The sequence below is a fragment of the Gorilla gorilla genome, chromosome 4 (genome assembly GCF_029281585.2).
Source record: "Gorilla gorilla gorilla isolate KB3781 chromosome 4, NHGRI_mGorGor1-v2.1_pri, whole genome shotgun sequence".
NCBI lineage: Eukaryota > Metazoa > Chordata > Mammalia > Primates > Hominidae > Gorilla > Gorilla gorilla.
Genome location: NC_073228.2, coordinates 63,404,797 through 63,425,460, shown reverse-complemented (window position 1 = coordinate 63,425,460; position 20,664 = coordinate 63,404,797). Strand labels below are relative to the sequence as shown.

Here is a 20,664-nt window from a genome sequence, read left to right as displayed (position 1 = left end):
ACGGGGTTTCACCATGTTGGCCAGGCTGGTCTCGAACTCCTGACCTCAGGTGATCTACCTGCCTTGGCCTCCCAAAGTGCTGAGATTACAGGCACGAGCCACCGCGCCCGACTGTCTCTAATAAAATATGGGAAAAATGGGAAGAAAAGTTACCTCTCTCTCATCTAAGTCTGGTTTAGAATGTGCTTTTTTGAGCTAGATGAGACATCCATTTCTCTGAAACCCATCATCCAGCTGTAAAGCATGAAATCACCAGTAACATTTCCCATGAACCTTTATCTTTTCAATTACTGTGAGATCTTGAAAAGACCAAGGCTACTAAAAAGAAGGTCTTAGCAGCAAAAACATCCTGTGCAAAAAAAGATTCCACTGCTTTTTTGACTGTTCCTTTCATACAATTTTTGGAAAGTTCACCTTTTCTAGTAAAGAGCATTTTTTAGGGCAGGTGTGGTGGCTACGCCTGTAATCCCAGCACTTTGGGAGGCCGAGGCAGGCAGAGACCAGCCTGGTCAACATGGTGAAACCCCGTCACTACTAAAACTACAAAAATTAGCTGGCCGTGGTGGCATGCGCCTGTAATCCCAGCTACTCGGGAGGCTGAGGCAGGAGAATTGCTTGAACCCGGGAGGCAGAGATTGTAGTAAGCCAAGATCATGCCACGGCATTCCAGCCTGGGCGACAGAGTGAGACTTGGTCTCAAAAAATAAAATAAAATAAATTATTCTGTTAAAAAACCCCCAAAAACCATGAACTGTTTTGGCATGACTTTAGGAATCTAAAGGAGAATCCTGAAGGTCAGACAGTAACTAGCTACTCTTCTTTCCCTGCTGTAGAATACCTTGGAAGTGCAGAAAGATCAAATTAGAGAAAAAGAAACATCATGACGAATTTACAAAGCAGGAACTAAGTGTAAAAAAATTTCCAAAATAGTCACAAAAGTTTCAACACATAGACCTAAAAAGGAAATAAACATCAGCTTTACCTTAGGCCTTTATCTAACTCACAGTACACTAGGGAGATTTAATTAAATTGTACTGACAAGGACTTAACAAGGCAAAGGTAGAGCAGAATGACATCTGAATGATAAAATATTAAAAAAAATTTTTTTAAGTTAAAAATTAGCAGGCTGGGCATAGTGGCTCACACTTGTAATCCCAGCACTTTGGTAGGCCGAGGCAGGAGGACTGAGGCCAGGAGTTTAAGACCAGCCTGGGCAACATAGTGAGACCCTATCTCTAAAAAAATAAAAATTTAAAAATTAGCCAGGTGTGGTGGCACATGCCTGTAGTCCTAGGTAATTTGCAGGCTGAAGTGAGAGGATCACTTCACCCAGGAGTTTGAGGCTGCAGTGAGCTATGATTGTGCCACTGCACTCCAGCCTGGGTGACAGAGTGAGATCCTGTCTCTTAAAAAAAAAAAAATTAGCTTATTAGTTAGGCATTCTTTTAAGTTGACTGGAAACATCTTGTTTTCTTAAGTATTACAAACATGACTTTGAAAGCTTCTTTATATCACTAATATGCTTACTAAAATGATTCTTTCAGATAATGCAAACTCAAACTTCAGCCCAACTCCTTTAAACTCAAATTTCAAATTAATGGAATCTGAATAACAAAATTTTATTGTATTGCAGTTTTTGACTATGGAGACTCTATTGTGCCTTGGGGTGAAGCTTCTCAGGCCTTTGCAGGCAACAGCAAGAATAGGATTCTTCATATGTGGCAGACACGTGCTATTCACAATGACTAATATTCCTAGGTAAGATTAACTCCCCAAGAGAAAAGATTAGGGAGGAACATGCTTCTTATGACTCCTCAGGACATAATGGAGAGAACTTCCATAATCCTTAGCAAACTGACTTACATGTCGGTGAAGAGAGCTGGAGAGTCGGGCCGGTGGGACTGTACATCTTGCATTGCATTCCATTCATTGACTGAGGATTGATCTGAGTTGATATGGCTCTCATAATAACTCACCCAAGTGAGAAATAGGCTGCCTGGGTAGTAGTTATGTGCTCTGGCGACTTCACAAGCCTTGTGTAAGCTCTGTAGTGCAGACCTGAAAGACATGCTGGGAAATGAGCACCATAGAACTGTGGGGTGCCAAAGGCCAATAACCTGTGTACTCCAAACTCTTCTAATTTTTAAATTCTATAGAATTTGTCCTCTGGACAATCTACTCCTTGAAAGTCAAGATTCTCCAATTCTGATTATACCATATTATCTATCCACAGCAATGGACAAGACATTTGCTGAAAGATATGATGCATCATTAAGGTAGGGAGAAGGCGGGGAAGGACAGCTGACAACTCACCAGTGAAAAATAGGTCCAGGTACCTATGGAGCACATGATCCTATAGTTGGGACCATGCAGTGACTGCCGTATCATTAGAAAACTAAAGATCTGAATAATTTGCCATATAAAGATTTGTTTCCCTCAGCACAGGATGTTACACCATGTATTTTCTGTAATTCTTAACAGGCTTCACAAAGATCACATAGATAGATGGCCCTAAGCCTTGAGGACATGTCCTTTAATGTCCAGGAAGTGTTGATCTAATGATATTTATTATTCCTGCTGCCTTAGTCTCCTAGTCTCTTTAAATCCGTGAGCTACTTTCTAAGAACAGATCTGGTTATTCTTTTTTGTTGAGACAGTGACTCACTCTGTCACAGAGGCTGGAGTGCAGTGGTGTGATCTCTGCTCACTGCAACCTCCACCTCCTGGGTTCAAGTGATTCTCATGCCTCAGCCTCCCGAGTAGTAGCTGGGATTACAGGTGCATGCCACTACACCAGGCTAATTTTTGTATTTTTAGTCGAGACGGGTTTTTGCCATGTTGGTCAGGCTGGTCTCAAACTCCTGGCCTCAAGACATCTGCCTGTCTTGGCCTCCAAAATTGCTGGGATTACAGGCGTGAGCCACCGTGCCTGGCCTAGCTCTGGTAATTCTGAGACTAATTAAACCTTCTGGCTCTGTCTGAACTCAGGAACCCAAGAAGAGTAAACAAATAGAAAAGTATGTTTTTCATTATATATGTGGGAAAAGCTTAAGCTAGAAATACTAGGAAGTTATACAAGAGCAAGAACTTTTCTACATTTTGTTTACCCAAGTGACTAAAAGAATACCTAGTTCACAAGTGGAGCTCAATTAGTATTTGTTGAGTGAAATGTCATTAGCTATAAACTAATGTCTCCCTAAGGAAAAAAGACATTATGGCCAGGCACGGTGGCTCACGCCTGTAATCCTAGCACTTTGGGAGGCCAAGGTGGGTGGATCACTTGAGGTCAGGAGATCGAGATCAGCCTAACCAACATGGTGAAACCCCATCTCTACTAAAAATACAAGGATTAGCTGGGAACGGTGGCACATGCCTGTAGTCCTAGGTACTCGGGTGGCTGAGGAGGGAGAATCGCTTGAACCTGGGAGACGGAGGCTGTAGTTAGCTGAGATGGTGCCACTGCACTCCAGCCTGGGTGACAGAGTGAGACACAATCTCAAAAAAAAAAAAAAAAAAAAAAGTATTTTTGTTTCCCTCATAGCAAAAGTGATCCATGCCTACTTTAGAAAATTAGGGACCTCAGAGAAAAGGCAGAAATATCTTGTAATCCTACCACCCTGAAATAACCACTGTTAAGGTTTTAGCATAGATCTTTCCAGTCTTTTTGGCTATGCATAGATGTATAATAAACAAAGATATGACCATATTCTCCATATCATCTATAACTTGCTCTTTTGCTTTACAGCCTATCATCAACATCTTTCCACGTCAAATATTTTTCAACTGGATCATTTTTAATGGTTGCATAATATTTAATGATACAGATGTACCATAATTTACTAATTCTATTTTTCAATCATTTAAATTGTTTTTTATTTTTTGCTATTATTAGAACACTGACAAACATTCTTAGAACTAAAATCTTTGCACACATCCATGTTTACAAACTTAGAGTAAATCCATAGAAATAGAGTTACTAGGACAAAGATCATGCAAAATAAGGCATATTGGCAAATCACTCTCCAGAAAGGCTGCTCCAGTTCATTCTTCCACCAATAGTACATCACAGTGTTTGTTCCTTGAATCCCTGTCAACCCTATACAATGTAAATTAAGAAAACAAATTTAAACCAATTTAATCAGAGGAAAATGTGTCAGTCCATTTTTATTAGGAAAACACATTTTTCCTTAAAACAAAGTTGCAGAGTCTTTTAAAAATGCTTTATATTATTCAAAGTAAGCCAAAGTCTCAAGAGAATAATCTGAGAATTTCAGTTTCATTACACAGATTCAAAGGTAAGAGCCAGCTTAGTGTAACTTACAGGATGCCTAATGCATGTTTCTTCATCTAGGAAACACATGCTCCAAAAGCATATGCCACAGAGTCTGGTGCAACGGTCCTAAAATACACTCAAGGCCTAGCCACCTCAGATACTCCAGCTGCATCAGAGTGGGAGGCTGCAGTAACTATCTTCCTGTGAAGGAAACACCTGGTCTAAATGTTGCTTTGATCCACACATCATCTATTTTTTTCCCCCTGTGACTTCAACTCACTACTCCCCATAAGGTATATCAAGAAAAGTTTATTTTGCAATAAGAGCTAGGACCAGTCAATTTACTTTTACAGGGGTGTCCAAATTTTTGGCTTCCCTGGGCCACATTGGAAGAACTGTCTTGGGCCACACACAAAATACCGTAATGATAGCTGACGAGCTTAAAAAAAAATGCAAAAAATCTCATCATATTTTAGGAAAGTTTTATGAATTTGGATTAGAATTTTAGGAAAGTTTTATGAATTTGTGTTGGGCCGCATGCAAAGCCATCCTGGGCTGCATGTGGCCTATGGGCCACGGGTTGGACAAGCTTGCTTTAGAACATCAAAGCTTGATTTAAGGTTATTACTTGAATTAAGACTGCTCTGTACTCTTCCCCAAAATATACCTGAAAATGCTGTCATTTATCGTTGTTACTGCTGTTTGGTTTTACTTGTTACTTAGGAATAGATAAGTCAATTGTCTTTAACTGAGCGTTAGTCAAAGGGGGTCATAAATTTCCTGTTTTCCATGAGAAACTTACCTGCAAAATATGCCCTAACTCTAAAAATCTGGTCTAAACACATGACCTGAAACTGTCCTATCTCAATCACTGCAGGAAATGATAAGACTTAATTTTTCAGTGAGTCTTTGGACTCCACCCACCTCCATCCTATCAATTCTGTTTTCAGGGGTAGATTATCTCCCTGGGGTCTTTTTCAGGCTCTTTTATTTCTTGTTTTGCTTGCATTCTATCCATTCCGCTCCCCATGGGGACTTCTACTACCTAACAGGCAGCTGAATAGGAAACTGAAATTCAAATCCCTGACTGGGGAATGGATTCTGAATCTTAGTCACATCATTCTCTGGTTGTATTAGATAATTTTCTAGATAATCTAAAATAAGAGAATAAGAGGCCAGGTGCAGTGGCTCACACCTGCAATCTCAGCACTTTGGGAGGCCAAGGCAGGAGGACTGCTTGAGGCCAGGAGTTCAAGACCAGCCTGGGCAACACAGAGAGACCCCCATCTCCACAAAAAAAAAATTAAAAAAAAAAATTAGCCAGGTGTAGTGGCACATGCCTGTAGTCATAGCTGCTTAGGAGGCTGAGGTAGGAAGAACACTCGAGCCCAGGAGTTGGAGGCTGCCATAAGCTATGATTGCACCACTGCACTCCAGCCTGGGCGACAGAGGGAGACCCTGTCTCTTTAAAAGAGAGAGACAGAGAGATATGAGAGAGAGAGAGAGAGATCTATCCTGTCTAAATGTAAGAAATACTCTCAGGGCAGTTATGTAACCCATCCAAAGCATGTTTTCTCACCCATAATAAGGGGCTAATAATATTATTTTGGGGACTCGGTATGATGATTAAATATAATCCATGCAAAGCATCTGGCATGTAGTAAATAGCCCTGAAATGTCCATATGCCAGCTGATGGTTATTAGCCAGTATAATGTTTTCTCTACGCTTTATTTGCATTATGCAAATAGCCATCAGCAGTTTAAATGGAAACTTATTTATTCATAAAGTAACGAATGCTATCCCTGGTTACCTTAGGAAATAGCTAATGCAGGCCAGGCGCAGTGGCTACACCTGTAATCCCAGCACTTTGGGAGGCCAAGGCGGGGTCAGGAGTTCAAGACCAGCCCGGCCAATATGGTGAAACCCTGTCTCTACTAAAAAATACAAAAAAAATTAGCCAGGCGTGGTGGCACATGCCTGTAGTCCCAGCTACTCAGGAGGCTGACGCAGGAGAATCGCCTGAACCCGGGAGGCGGAGGTTGCAGTGAGCCAAGATCGCGCCACTGCACTCCAGCCTGGGCAACAGAGTGAGGCTTCGTCTCAAAAAAAAAAAAAAAAAAAAAAAAGAAATAGCTAATGCATAGCAATGTGATGTTCTAGATTTGGCTCTTAGTCCACTAACTAACTTAGTCAATATGTCCCTAATAAAACTCGGTATCAACTGGCTTATCTAAACCGTTAAGTCTCTGCCACAGCCTAAGAATACCACCTCTGAATTCCTCTGAATTTCACTTGTTCACCAATACTCAAGGCCTTCCAATTGCAACAATTTGAATATTGCATTTCTAGGTCATCTTTAACTACGATGGTTATACAAACAGATCATTTAGCATTTTCATAGCAAATTGTACCATTTCAAACATTTCTTACAAAATATTCCTCCAATAACATTAAAACACTTTTGTAGAGATAGTAAAAGTCATCTTACCACATTGCCTGCACAGATACAGGTTTGAATATGTGAACTCTGTTATCCGTCGATACACTGAACCCACTAAGGACAAATGAGAACAAGACAAAAATCCACAAATTAGGGTAGGTTATTTGAATTGTGAGTTTTCATGGATGTATCCCAGGCTAAAAACAACTGGCTCCATAGAGGGAATCATCAGGCATTTCACGTAGAAGTTTTAACTAGAGTGTAAGACTTGACCAAAAAGCTTTGACAAATTGTCTGACTTCATCTACCAGGCAAAATGAATGGATTCCTATATTGGAGTTAGAGAATTCAATACAGTTTCCCAGCTGTAGCTATGGACAAACTGTTCTGTATATTTCTATTTGGAAGTCTTGTGGGTTCTTAGCAAACCTGACCCTGGTTTTATAAACTGGAGCAAACATCTTGGTCTCTTGGGGACACATTCTAAAAACATTAGGAGGTAGGGTGGGGGTGGGGTCACTGGAAGGAACTGGCACAGGAAAGGGGTTATACTGTAGGCTGACAGCTGGCAGAGGCAGCAAGAGGTTATTTGAAACAGAACATATCATCCTTTGGGAGAGCATTGCAACAGTCCCACATACTCAGATTAAAAAGCCAACAAACTAGTTCTTCTTTGTCTTGATTCCTACCACAGTCAGCCTAGAAGAACAGAAGTGAGAGACCCTGGCAAGTTGTATTTTTACTCCACTTTACAAAACAGGAGTTTAAAAGGACTCATTCAGCTGTTGACATGAAAGTTCAGTTGGCACACTGGGCCTCCCTTTTAGCTGAATGAATGTGCAGTAAGATGGAGCCCCACCCCTTGGCTTTCTGTAACAGAATAAAAAAGGAAATCTCTTACCCATCACCATCCAAATGAATTAGCGTGTCGCTCCAGAGAGGCAAAACTAAGCCCATGGTACAAGTGCTACTGCAAGACAAGAAATAGTCCACAAGTTACTCCCCATTACTCTGGGAAGCAGTCTTCTGTTTACTAACTCTTTCAACACCAAGGATAAACCCTTAAATTCTAAATTCTGGCATAAGTGTTACAATGAAGAAATTTCTATCATATTACTATTAATCTTATGTATGTCCTCAGGAGCTGTTTTAAAGAGATAGTCAGTCAGTTCCTTAAATATTTAATGAAGAAAACTTACTGACTCAGCTTCCTACATTGTCATCTTGCAAATGGCCACTATCTAAAAAACGCAGATGATTGCTGCTGACTTGCATTTGGCAGGTGTTAGCACATAGTACAGTGTCCACCTCAACTCCAAGGATTTTTTTTTTTTTTTGAGCTGGAGTCTTACTCTGTTGCCCAGGCTGGAGTGCAGTGGTGCAGTCTCAGCTCACTGAAACCTCTGCCTCCCAGGTTCAAGCAATTCCCCTGCCTTAGCCTCCCCAGTAGCTGGGATTACAGGCGAGTGCCACCATGCCTGGCTAATTTTTTTGTACTTTTAGTAGAGATGGGGTTTCACCATGTTGGCCAGGCTAGTCTCGAAGTCCTGATCCACCCACCTCAGCCTCCCAAAGTGCTGGGATTATGGGCATGAGCCATGGTGCCCAGTCCCAAGGATTATTTTTAATGCCAGTAACTATTGCTGGTTGCTGGAGAGCTTGGGATGTGTTATTTGCCTCTAATTCTGAGGTTTACATAGATTTACTTAACACCAGAACACACTCAATAGTCTAAAAGGCAAAGGGAATTAAAAAATGTAAAGAAGTAATTGTTAATAGTTTGTGATCAAGATAGGCAAAATAGACATAACAAAACTTAAATCAATGAAACACTGCTTTGTGACTGTGCACTGAACTAGCACTGCTGAAACACAGTTAATAGAAATGTCAACAACCAAGAAAAGGGTAGCCCTAGTATGGTATTTAAAAATACTATTTCTTTTATTATTTTTTTTTTTGAGACAGAGTCTCCCTCTGTTGCCCAGGCTGGAGGACAGTGGCATAATCTTGGCTCACTGCAACCTCCACCTCCTGGATTCAAGTGATTTTCCTGCCTCAGCCTCCCGAGTAGCTGGGATTATATGCATGTGCCACCACGCCCGGCTAATTTTTGTATTTTTAGCAGAGATGAGTTTTTGCCATGTTGACTAGGCTGGTCTCAAACTCCTGGCCTCAGAGTGATCCACCCGTCTCAGCCTCCCAAAGCGTTGGGATTACAGGCACGAGCCACTGCACCCGGCCTAAAATGCTATTTCAATCTCACATTAGCCCAGGAAGGGCTTTAAGTTAATGGAAGAGGTTCGTACAGAAAGCCATGGACCCCTGATTGTATGCTCTATCACATCTCTTCTCTGGGAAACAGTAACCTACCCTAGGCCACTGCCACTCTCTCTCCTTAACGCTGCTGTAACTGCTTTCCCACTCTGGCTAGTCTCTGAAAGGCTTCTATGATGCTCCATGCCAATCTATCTAGAGCGGCAGCATGGTATACTAGAAAGAATCTGGCATAACCATACTGTGGAAAAGCACAGTATGGTTAAGAGCTCTGGAACCTGGGTTCACAGTATGATTATGGGCTCTGGAACCTGGTTTCTTGCACTAACTGTATAATCTTTTTTTAAAATTTTTTTTTTTTTTTTTTTTTTTTAAGATGGAGTTTCGCTCTTGTTGCCCAGGCTGGAGCGCAATGGTGTGATATTGGCTCACTGCAACCTCCACCTCCTGGTTCAAGCGATTCTCCTGTCTCAGCCTCCTGAGTAGCTGGGATTACAGGCATGCACTACCACGCCCAGCTAATTTTGTATTTTTAGTAGAGATGGGGTTTCTCCATATTGGTCAGGCTGGTCTTGAACTCCCAACCTCAGGTGATCCACCTGCCTTGGCCTCCCAAAGTGCTGGGATTACAGGCGTGAGCCACCGCGCCCAGCAACTGTATAATCTTAGGCAAATTACTTAATTGTCTTGTGCCTTAATTTCTTCATTTGTAAAACTGGGATAAAAATATCTTCTTCATTGCACTGTTTTGAAGATTAAATAACAAATAAAAGAGTAAAATAGTGTCTAAGTGCCTAAAATGTAATAGTCATTACCATTTATTGAACATCTACTATGCCAAAAGATCTGGGATTGATTTCCTTCAGTATTACAACTTTTTTTTAAACAAATTATTTAACCTCTCTCAGCCTTAATTTCTTCATCTTGAACTGTGAATAATAAAACCTATTCTCATAGATATAGGTATAAAGACATAACATACTTAAAATAAAACAATATATGTGAATATACTGTCCTGTAAAACAAATGTTGAATATGAATCTGTAATGGGTGCTCTAATATATCTGAAAGTGATTGGGGGAAGGGGAAAGCATTATGCTTTAAAAACAACATAATGAATACCAAACTTTAACTGTTAGTCACTGCAGGGTTAAAGGAGGCTAGCCCTTAGTTGGGCTTTCCACTACACTTGCTGGCCTGTGCTATTTAACACCTTAGGAGTGATTCCAGGCCAGGCACGGTGACTCATGCCTGTAATCCCAGCACTTTGGGAGGCCGAGGTCAGGAGTTCAAGACCAGCCTGGCCAACATGGCGAAACTCCATCTCCACACTAAAAACACAAAAATTAGCTGGGTGCAGGGGCAGACAGACGCCTGTAATCCCAGCTACTCGGGAGGCTGAGGCAGGAGAATCACTTGAACCTGGGAGGTGGAAGTTGCAGTGAGCTGAGATTTGCGCCATTGTACTCCAGCCTGGGAGACACAGCAAGACTCCCTCTCAAAAAAAAAAAAAAAAGAGTGATTCCAGAGCTCAGGAGATTCAAATCAACACTGAAACAGCTTATCCACATTAGAACCTGGACCTGAACAACAGAAACACAGCTACCATGCCAGAGTCCAGGAGCAAGACAGCTCTACCACAAGTTTTGTTGAGTAGATGAGATGAGCGCACAAAAAATTTGTTTTGAAAACGGCTTCCCAAGATGAAGTGGGGATAGTTTTACGGTAGCTTTTTGTTTTGTATTTAGTGAGTGCTTAGCCAGGTTCTTAGCAACAAGTATAATTTGGAGTATAAATATGGTGGGTTGGTAGCCCAATGACAAATCTAGAAATTAACTATATAAAAAGATACAGAAGCTGCAAAAGAGTATGATCTATAAGCTTGTGACCAGATTTTGGTTAACCTTTGGACAAGTGACATTGATATACAGGAATCGACATTACATTTTTGGCTTGTATTCAGGCCAGAATGCTTTTTTACATTAAGAAGTAGCTTTTTCAGCAGGGCATGGTGGCTGTAATCCCAGCACTTTGGGAAGCAGAGGCGGACGGATCACGAGGTCGAGATAGAGACCATTCTGGTCAACATGGTGAAACCCCATCTACTAAAAATACAAAAATTAGCTGGGCATGGTGGTGTGTGCCTGTTGTCCCAGCTGCTTGGGAGGCTGAGGCAGGAGAATCACTTGAACCCAGGAGACGGAGGTTGCAGTGAGCTGAGATTGCACCACTGTACTCCAGCCTGGCCACAGAGTGAGACTGTCTCAAAAAAAAAAAAAAAAAAAAAAAAGTAGCTTTTTCACGCAACAGGAAGGAAAGGACTGAATAAGGCACGCTTGGTATTTTTATCCAGGTTACCTCAGTCTCTCAAGATTTTTCTCCATTAAAGTATAACTACTTATTTTAGTAAATATTCAATTCATTCAATAAAAATTCATTTAGTGCCTACTATGTACCAGACATTTCAAGGTGTTAGGGGTACAAAAAGAAATGGAAAAAAAACCCCCAAAAAACCATGAAGCTCTATTATTTTATAACTTAAAATATATGTTACACTTTAGAAACCAAGATTATGCTGCATATTTAAAAAATTATTAAAATATAATACTCAACTTGTAAATGGGCTAAATGAATTGGCTGCAACGTATTATTAAGAACTATTTGTACTTGTCATAATCTGGGTTCCACTCTGGCTTAATACTATTTTGAAGCATTAACATTTACATTCTCAGATATGAAATGATACAGATTCAAATTCCTTCAACAACAACTGAGACAGAAATGATTTTAGATTACCTGAGCATCTGAGACTTCTTACTGTCCAAGGAACTCATTAAAGCAGAGGATGTATGGGAATTTCATAATAGCAAGTTTAGCAAACAGAATGAAAACTAGTTTCTAGCTTTTCATGTTTTAAGTTTGTCTTCTATGAACTATAATTTCCTTTGGCTAGTGACACTGGTCACATATGATTCAGACAGGGCCATTGGCAAAAGATAGATGTAATTTACTGAGTATAAACTACTGGATACCTATATTAATATGCATTCTTTCTGGTAAAGTTTAGGACAAAGTGAAAGAGAAATGATTAGACATGTGCTTGCTCATATTCTGGGTCAGGAGAATCTGCAGTTATTGTCTTCTGTCTCTAGGGGAAGATTCAATTGAAGCTTCATGAGGTTCCTGTTCCTGTTTTATAGGGTTTTCAAGGGAGGGGGTCAGGGAGAACTGAACAAAGGAAATATGAGCTAGAACAGTGCTGTCCAACTGAACTTTCTGCAAGAATGGAAAATGTTCTATACATGTACTGTCTAATACGATAGCCACTAGCCATACGGTTACTGAATACTTGAAATGTGACTAGTTAGAACTGAGGAATTGAAATTTCATTTAATTTTAATCTATTTAAAAAGACACGTGCATGCTGTATGCAGTGGCTCATGCCTATAATCCCAGCACTCAGGAAGGCAGAGGCAGGAGCTCAGGAGTTGAGACCAGCCTGGGCAACACAGAGAGACTGTGTTCTTCACAAAAAGGAAAAAAGAAAAGAGAAGAGAAAAGGAAGGAAGATGAAAGAAGGAAGGCAGGCAAGCAGGCAAGAAGGAAGGAAGGGGCACATATGGTTAGTGGCTACTATACTGGACAACACAGATCTAGAAAGATTAAAAACCTAAATTAGAGGTCCTAAAATCCTAATGAATGTAAACAAGGTAGGTGCTGTTATAGGAAAATGCTCACTGAAAGCTCTGTTGCTTAATCAGAAGTTAAAACCATGCAGGAGAAATCTTCCTAAATCTGGTTTACAAGCCTGTGTAAATTCAGAGCCTACAATTAAATGCTGTTAAGTGGTATACAAGCTAATAACTTTGGCTTTGGGAATCCCTGTGAACCCCCAAGTCATTTTCAGGTTGACTTCTATATAGGAATAAGGTAAACATTGGTTTGGGAAACTTTCTAGTGACAAAGTGATTTTTTCCCCTCAACATCAGGACAATTAGAATCATTCCCAGGCTCCTCCTCTCTTTGTGGCTAAATTTCCCTAGGCCTGGGTCACACCCCTAGCTATCCCATAGTTCCATTCTAATCCTGAACCAGGAAGTCAATGCTTTGAGACATCTGGCAGGATTTCCTGAGGCTGATTATCCACAGCGTAAAGATCTGCTTAGCAGCCACATTCCAAAGTCTTCCGAAGGTTTCTCCAGAAAAAGTGGGAAAAATAAAAAAGGAAAGCAACAAACCTTAAGGACACACGAAACGGCCAGGTGTTGTGTGTCATCTTTCATCATAGAATGTAAAGTACAGCTAAAGCCAAAGGTACATAAAAAGTTCTGCTTTGAGTTTAAGGAGCCATCCCGTACCACCCCATCCCTGCCCCGCCCACCATCTTTTTTAACTCAATAGAAGGCAAAAGGAGGCATAGCATTTGGTAAAAGCAAGGTTTAAACAAAACAGACTATAGTTTAAGTGGGATCTCTTTGTATCTGGGACTACTGGTATACTACCACAAAGGGTAGGTGCCCTAGAATCACCAAAGTGAATCATTACTGACTACAATAGAGTAGGCCAGGTGCAAGGCTCATGCCTGTAATCCCAGCACTTTGGGAAGCTGAAGTGGGAGGATTGCTTAAGCCCAAGAATTCAAGACCAGCCTGGCCAACATAAGGAAATCTTCTCTCCAGAAAAATAAGGAAAAAAAAAAAAAAAAAAAAAAAAGACCAAATAGCTGGGTATGGTGGTGCATGCCTGTACTTCTAGCTACTTAGGAGGCTGAGGTGGAAGGATTCCTAGAGCCCAGGAGGAATTTGAGGCTGCAGTGAGCTGTGACTGCATCACGGCACTTCAGCCTGGGCAGCAGAGCGAGACGCGGTCTCAAAAAAAGAAATAAAAAGGCAGCTTTTTTTCCCTGGAAGTGTAACTTTGAAACCACTTGCTTTATATTGTGACTATCTAAAGATGAGATGAAGGTATGGAATAATGGTAAATTGGAAACACACGACCAAAGACATTCACTAAACATTCTTGTTTCTCAAGACTGTGGCTAAGATACTTATGTTCTTTAGTTTTATGTCTTGTACTTTAACAGCAGAACTGCACAAGATATTTTTGTGATAAAAGGCAACTGGGGCCAGGCACGGTGGCTCACGCCTGTAATCTCAGCACTTTGGGAGGCTGAGGTGGGTGGATCACTTGAGGTCAGGAGTTTGAAACTGGCCAATATGGCAAAACCCCATCTCTACTAAAAATACAAAAATTAGTTTGGCATAGTGGTGCACACCTGTAATCCCAGCTACTCAGGAGGCTGAGGCAGGAGAATCACTTGAACCCGGAAGGCGGAGGCTGCAGTGAGCCGAGATTGAGCCACTGCACTCTAGTCTGGGCAACAGAGTGATGACACTCCGTCCCCATTAAAAAAAAAAAAAAAAAAAAAAAGGCAACTGGAACAGGTTACTTAAAAAGCAGTTTTCACATTTTGAAATGGTACCACCATACCTGTCATTAGAGGAGAAATCCATTCCTAGGACGATGCTTTCTTCAGTGTCTTGTCTACCATTAGTTGAAACCACTACCATATAGCGTGTTCGATTCTGGTAAGTACTTTCCAGTCTTACAGCCTGGAATTTAGCAGACAACAGAGAAATTATGAAATTTAGGACATTAATTTCAGATCATTTCAACCCTTTTTCATCAGCATCTTAAAGCATACTCAGGAAGGCAGCAGAGCCAGTAGTTAGGAGACATAAATTAAAATCTCAGCTTGTACACTAGCTATAAAAACTTTGGTAAGTTACTAAATTAATTGGAGGGAGATATAATAATACCTAACTGTCAGGTTGTTTTAAGAATCTTATAAAATAATACATGTAAAGCACAGTGCTTCGCACACAGTAAATGCTCAATAAGATGTTTGTTATTAGTGCAATTTATACTAATTACCACAGTGTGTAATAAAGACTGAAGAGGGAAATGTGAGGTATATGAATGTGAGCATTGGTCTCAGAGATGCAATTCCCACAAACAATTATAATATGGAGCAAACTATTAGCATCATCTAAGGGGAGTACTGACTTTGCTATACTGAATTCCTGCATGTTAATGCACTATAAGATTTTCTTCAGTTTCGATGATAATTAAAGGAGATTGCATTTTTAGAAACTTCTCATTTTTTGTCAAAAGTTTTAATTTATTCTTAATTAAATTTTAAAAGGACCCTCAGAAAATTTGAATATGGACAGGGTCTTAGATGAAATTAAGGATTTACTGTTAATGTAATAACAGCATTGTGGTTACTGTGACTTTTTCTTAAGTACCTGGAGTGAAATGACATGGTTTCTGAGTTTTACTTTAAAATGTTCCAACAAAAAAATTTAACAGGGAGTGGGACAGATGAAAGAAATCAGACAAAAGGTTGATGGTTATTAAAGCTGAGTAATGGCCAGGCGCGGTGGCTCATGCTGGGCTCATGCCCAGCACTTTGGGAGGCCAAGGTAGGCAGATCACCAGAGGTCAGGAGTTCAAGACCAGCCTGGCCAACATGGTGAAACACTGTTTCTACCAAAAATACAAAAAAAATTAGCTGGGCGTGCTGGTGCACGCCTGTAATCCCAGCTACTTAGGAGGCTGAGGCAGGAGGATCACTGGAACCCAGGAGGCGGAGGTTGCAGTGAGCTGAGATCACCCCACTGCCCTCCAGCCTGGGTGACAGAGTGAGACTCTGGTTCAAAAAAAAAAAAAAGCTCAGTAATGAGTTTGTGAGGATGTACTTTCTTTCTTTCTTTTCTTTTTTCTTTTTTTTTTTTTTTTTGAGACAGAGTTTCGCTCCTGTTGCTCAGGCTGCAGTGCAATGGTGTGATCTCGGCTCACCGCAACCTCCGCCTCCCGAGTTCAAGCGATTCTCCTGCCTCAGCCTCCCGAGCAGCTGGGATTATAGGCATGCGCCACCACATCCAGCTAATTTTGTATTTTTAGTAGAGACGGGGTTTCTCCATGTTGGTCAGGCTGGTCTCAAACTCCCAAGCTCAGGTGGTCTGCCCACCTCGGCCTCACAAGGTGCTGGGGTTTACAGGCGTGAGCCACCGCGCCCAGCCTTGATAAGTTCAAAAAGATATCTTATAAGCCTTAAAAATAAAACAACTACAGGCAACGCATTCAAATATTTATTACACATATATTATATATACAATAACAATGCCAAGTGCTGAGGATTCAGTGGTAGAAGAGAGAGACATGATCTATGCCCTCATCGAGTGTATAGTCTAGGCTACTCTTCTTTCATTTGTTAATAATAGTTTTAAAATGACAGTTTTGTTTGTTTTTTTTTTTTAAGAGACGGAGTCTTGCTCTGCCTCTCAGGCTGGAGTGCAGTGGTGTGATCTCGGCTCACTGCAACCTCCACCTCCCAGGTTCAAGCAATTTTCCTGCCTCAGCCTCCTGGGTAGCTGGGACTACAGGCACATGCTGCCACGCCCAGCTAATTTTTTTTTTTTTGTATTTTAGTACAGATGGGGTTTCACCATGTTGCCCAGGCTGGTCTCGAACTCCGAACTCAGGCAATCCACCTGTCTCGGCCTCCCAAAGTGCTAGGATTACATGCACGGGCCACTGCACCCAGCCTTTTCTTTTTGTTTTTTTGAGACAGGGTCTCCCTCTGTCACCCAGGCTGGAGTGCAATGGCGTGATCTCGGCTCACTGCAACCTCCGCTTCCTGGGTTCAAGCGATTCTCCTGCCTCAGCCTCCCAAGTAACTGGGATTACAGGCACATGCCACCATGCCTGGCTAATTTTTGTATTTTTATAGAGACAGGGTTTCACCATGATGGCCAGGCTGGTCTCAAACTCTTGCCTCAGGTGATCCACCCACCTCAGCCTCCCAAAGTGGTGGGATTACAGGCGTGAGCCACCCACCTGGCAAAATGACAGATCTTTGAAGCCAGAAAAATGTGCTCTGGAGGCAAATTCTTCTGTATAAAATAACCCCTATTCCTTAGAGAAACAGAATTCTAATCCATCAACTGGCTCATTGTATTTGTCAGAAATTTCTATTTGGAACTTTTTTTTCAGTGCTGCTGTTCTTGGAGTCTCCCTCCTGTTAACTCTGTCACTATTCCAAAATGGCCAGGCCAAGGGAAAAAGAGGCATAGTTACACGGCTCAAATGACCCATTTAGCAAGGCAGAGGTGAGACTCCCATGGCTATCTTTTTGTCTCTATTCTGATACTCCTAGGAAAAGCTAGGGAAGCACAAACAGCAGAAGTGGCTACATTAAATCTTGTTTCTAATAAGAACAGATATAACAAGAATGTAATGCTTACCATTCTGATGCCAAATGCATAAGATAGAGAGCTGTACTTTTGACTTCATGTTCCATGAAGTAATTGAGCATTTAAAACCAAATTCACTTATGAGAAGCTAAGCAGAACTAACATTTAAATGGACTAAGATCTAGAAGGCTGGGATCAAGGGTGGGATATTATACACACAGAAAAATGAATAAATAGTAAATGTACATGTGGCAGACCGGGAGGCAGTACTGACTCCTTCTCCGATTGTAGAAACACTCTACAACATGTTAATTAATCAGAAATCCTGGTGCAGGTAAACTGGATTTTCTTATAAACAAGATCTCGCATATTATTACATATTTATATTTGGGCCTCCCTTGGCCCAAGTTTCCTGAATGTGTTAGAGGCTCTCTTATTCTCTGTCAACGCTCCAAGAATTTCTGGCAAGGCTCAAATACAAATGGCCTGGGAACAACTGAACTTTGTTTCTGAAAATTTATTTACAGCTCCCACACCAACCAGTGGCAACTGATTGGCTAAGTCAAAGCTGATAAAAGGAAAAATATAACTTTCATAAGTATTATCTATAATGCAAGTTACCAGCCAAGTTAGAAGTGGGCTGCAAGAGTTTCTTTGTAAGTGATATTCATTGCAAACATTAGTGTGTTTTTTTTTTTTTTTTTGAGATGGAGTCTCACTCTATTGCCCAGGCTGGTGTGCAGTGGTGTGATCTTGGCTCACTGCAACCTCCACCCCCGGGTTCAAGCGGTTCTCCTGCCTCAGCCTCCCAAGTAAACGGGATTACGGGCACCTGCCACTGCGCCTGGCTCATTTTTGTGTTTTTAGTAGAGATGGGGTTTCACCATGTTGGCCAGGATGCTCTCGATCTCTTGACCTTGTGATCCACCCGCCTCGGCCTCCCAAAGTGCTGGGATTACAGGTGCGAGCCACTACGCCCGGCCAGTTGTCTCTTTAAAGTTTATTTTATAATATCAAAAGCATTTCAAATGTTTGGCTCTCCCTTGCTTACTCAAACTGTAACAGAAGTTCCCAAACCTAATGAGAAGGGCCCCAGACGTTTAATACTGACTTAGGCTTGAATAACATGCATATCTCAGATCCATTCAATTTTAAGCTTCTTTTTTGTTTTTGTGTTTCACTCTGTTACCCAGGTTGGAATGCAGTGGTGTGATCTGCAACCTCTGCCTCCCGGGGTCCAGCAATCTTCCCACCTCAGCCTCCCAAAGAGCTGGGACCACAAGTGCCCTCCACCATGCTTGGCTAATTTTTTGTATCTTTGGTAGAGATGGGGTTTCACCATGTTGTCCAGACTGGTCAATTTTAAGCTTCTTAAATGGAAGAATAGCACTTAAGAGTTCCTGGAATTTGATCACAGGCCTCTAGACAGTACCTACAGTATTAATTCAACACCTATATCCTAATTAGAAGGATGAGATAAAAATCTTTGAAGAAAAAATTCTGAAATGTGAGGGGATAAACCCAAGACTTTAATTAAAGTTCCTTTTAGGCCGGGCGCAGTGGCTCATGTCTGTAATCCCAAAACTTTGGGAGGCTGAGGCAGGTGGATCGCTTGAGGTCAGGAGTTCGAGATCAGCCTGGCCAACAGGGCAAAATCCTCTCTCTACTAAAAATACGAAAAAAATTAGCTGGGTGTGGTGGCGTGTGTCTATAATCCCAGCTACTCAGGAGGCTGAGGCAGGAGAATTGCTGGAACCCAGGAGGAGGAGGTTGCAGTAGGTTGAGATCACGCCACTCCACTCCAGCCTGGGCGACAGGGCAAGTGAGACTCTCAAAAAAAAAAAAAAAGTTCCTTTTAAGCTTCAAGATTCTAGGTTAAGGAATTAAAAATCTATGTGCCGCAGCCATAAGGAAAAGTCTAACGCCCATCCTGGTTTAAGGTTTATTTCGTATTCCTCTGTTGGAGATAAGATTAAGCAAAATCTAATAATTTATTAACACAATCAAATAAATTTAGAATGGCAATTTTGTACATAATATCCTAATTTTGAAAAGGACAGCATTTCCAATGTTTCTTCAGTCTCCAGAACCTATATTGAAATCAATGACTGGAATAAGACAATAATTGAGATGCATTTGATTAATCAACTAAAGTTCTCCTTGAAAAGGACACTACTGAAGTCCATTTTAATTGTCTAAACAAAACAATTATTCTGGACTTTAAAACTTGGCAGCAATAGTAACTAAGATTATATTTCCAAGAAACTACATTTACTGCCTAAATGTGGAATCCTATTACAAGTTACAGGTGAACTGGATCCAGCAATCTTAGGACTGAAGTAGGTCTGAGAAGTCATCCCCTGCCTCTTTATTCCTGAAGAACCCAATCTGTTTTCAAAGCTCATCTATTAAAGAATAATGCTATTCCCTCGGCATCCAATTTAAACGCTTAACCTAATTACAAGCAGTTTACAAACACCACCTGATAAAAGAGCTGCTCTTGGCTTAGAGTGGTGGCTCACACCTGTAATCCCAGCACTTTGGGAGGCTGAGGCAGGTGGATCACTTGAAGTCAGGAGTTTGAAACTAGCCCGGCCATGATGGTGAAACCCGGTCTCTACTAAAAATACAAAAATTAGCGGGGCATCATGGCATGTACCTGTAATCCCAGCTACTCAGGAGGCTGAGTCATGAGAATCAGTTGAACCCAGGAGGCAGAGGCTGCAGTAAGCCGAGAACACACCACTGCATTCCAGCCTGGGTGACAAAGCAAGATCCATCTCAAAAAAAAAAAAAAAAAAAAAAAAAAAGCTTCTCTCCTCAGCATCATCTAACATCAGGAAATACTCCTCCTTAAGCTTAAACTGTAACTTTGTCTTTAATTTCTTTTCACCACTGGGCGCAGTGGCTCACACCTATAATCCCAGCACTTTGGGAAGCCAAGGCGGGCAGATCACCTGAGGTCGGGAGTTCAAGACCAGCCAGACCAATATGGAGAAACCCGGTCTCTCCTAAAAATACAAAAAATTAGCCGGGCGTGGTGGTGCATGCTGGTAATCCCAGCTACTCAGGAGGCTGAGGCAGGAGAATCGCTTGAACCTGGGAGGAGGAGGTTGTGGTGAGCCGAGATTGCGCCATTGTACTCCAGCCTGGGCAAAAGAGTGAAACTCTGTCTCAAAAAAAAAAAAAAAGACTTAATTTCTTTACACCAAGAGTCTTACATGCATGCCCCTGTGTGCATGATGTAAGACTCTTGGTGAAAAGAAATTAATTACCCCCAGTAAACTACATTATAAAGGCCCAATGTCTAAGACAGGCAGTTCACCCAATTCATCAGAGAGAAAGGTTCCAAAAGTAGGTAAATACTAAATGCTAGTCAAAAGAATGAAGCAAAATCAATAGCCAAAATTAAAACAGG

General features: G+C 41.3%; 1 protein-coding gene across 9 annotated transcripts in view; it reads right to left on the bottom strand.

Moving 5' to 3' along the window:
- SSH2 (slingshot protein phosphatase 2) overlaps window positions 1–20,664 on the bottom strand; it is a 305,334-nt gene that overhangs the window by 44,335 nt on the left and 240,335 nt on the right. For 7 of the 9 annotated variants that reach the window (XM_031010769.3, XM_031010771.3, XM_055388581.2 and 4 more), the window contains 4 exons: window positions 14,479–14,600; window positions 7,616–7,684; window positions 6,763–6,828; window positions 1,864–2,058 (listed from right to left, as the gene is read on the bottom strand). In XM_031010769.3, the coding sequence (XP_030866629.2) occupies window positions 1,864–2,058; window positions 6,763–6,828; window positions 7,616–7,684; window positions 14,479–14,600 (452 nt within the window). The other 2 variants (XM_031010774.3, XM_031010773.3) reach the window with 1 other exon arrangement.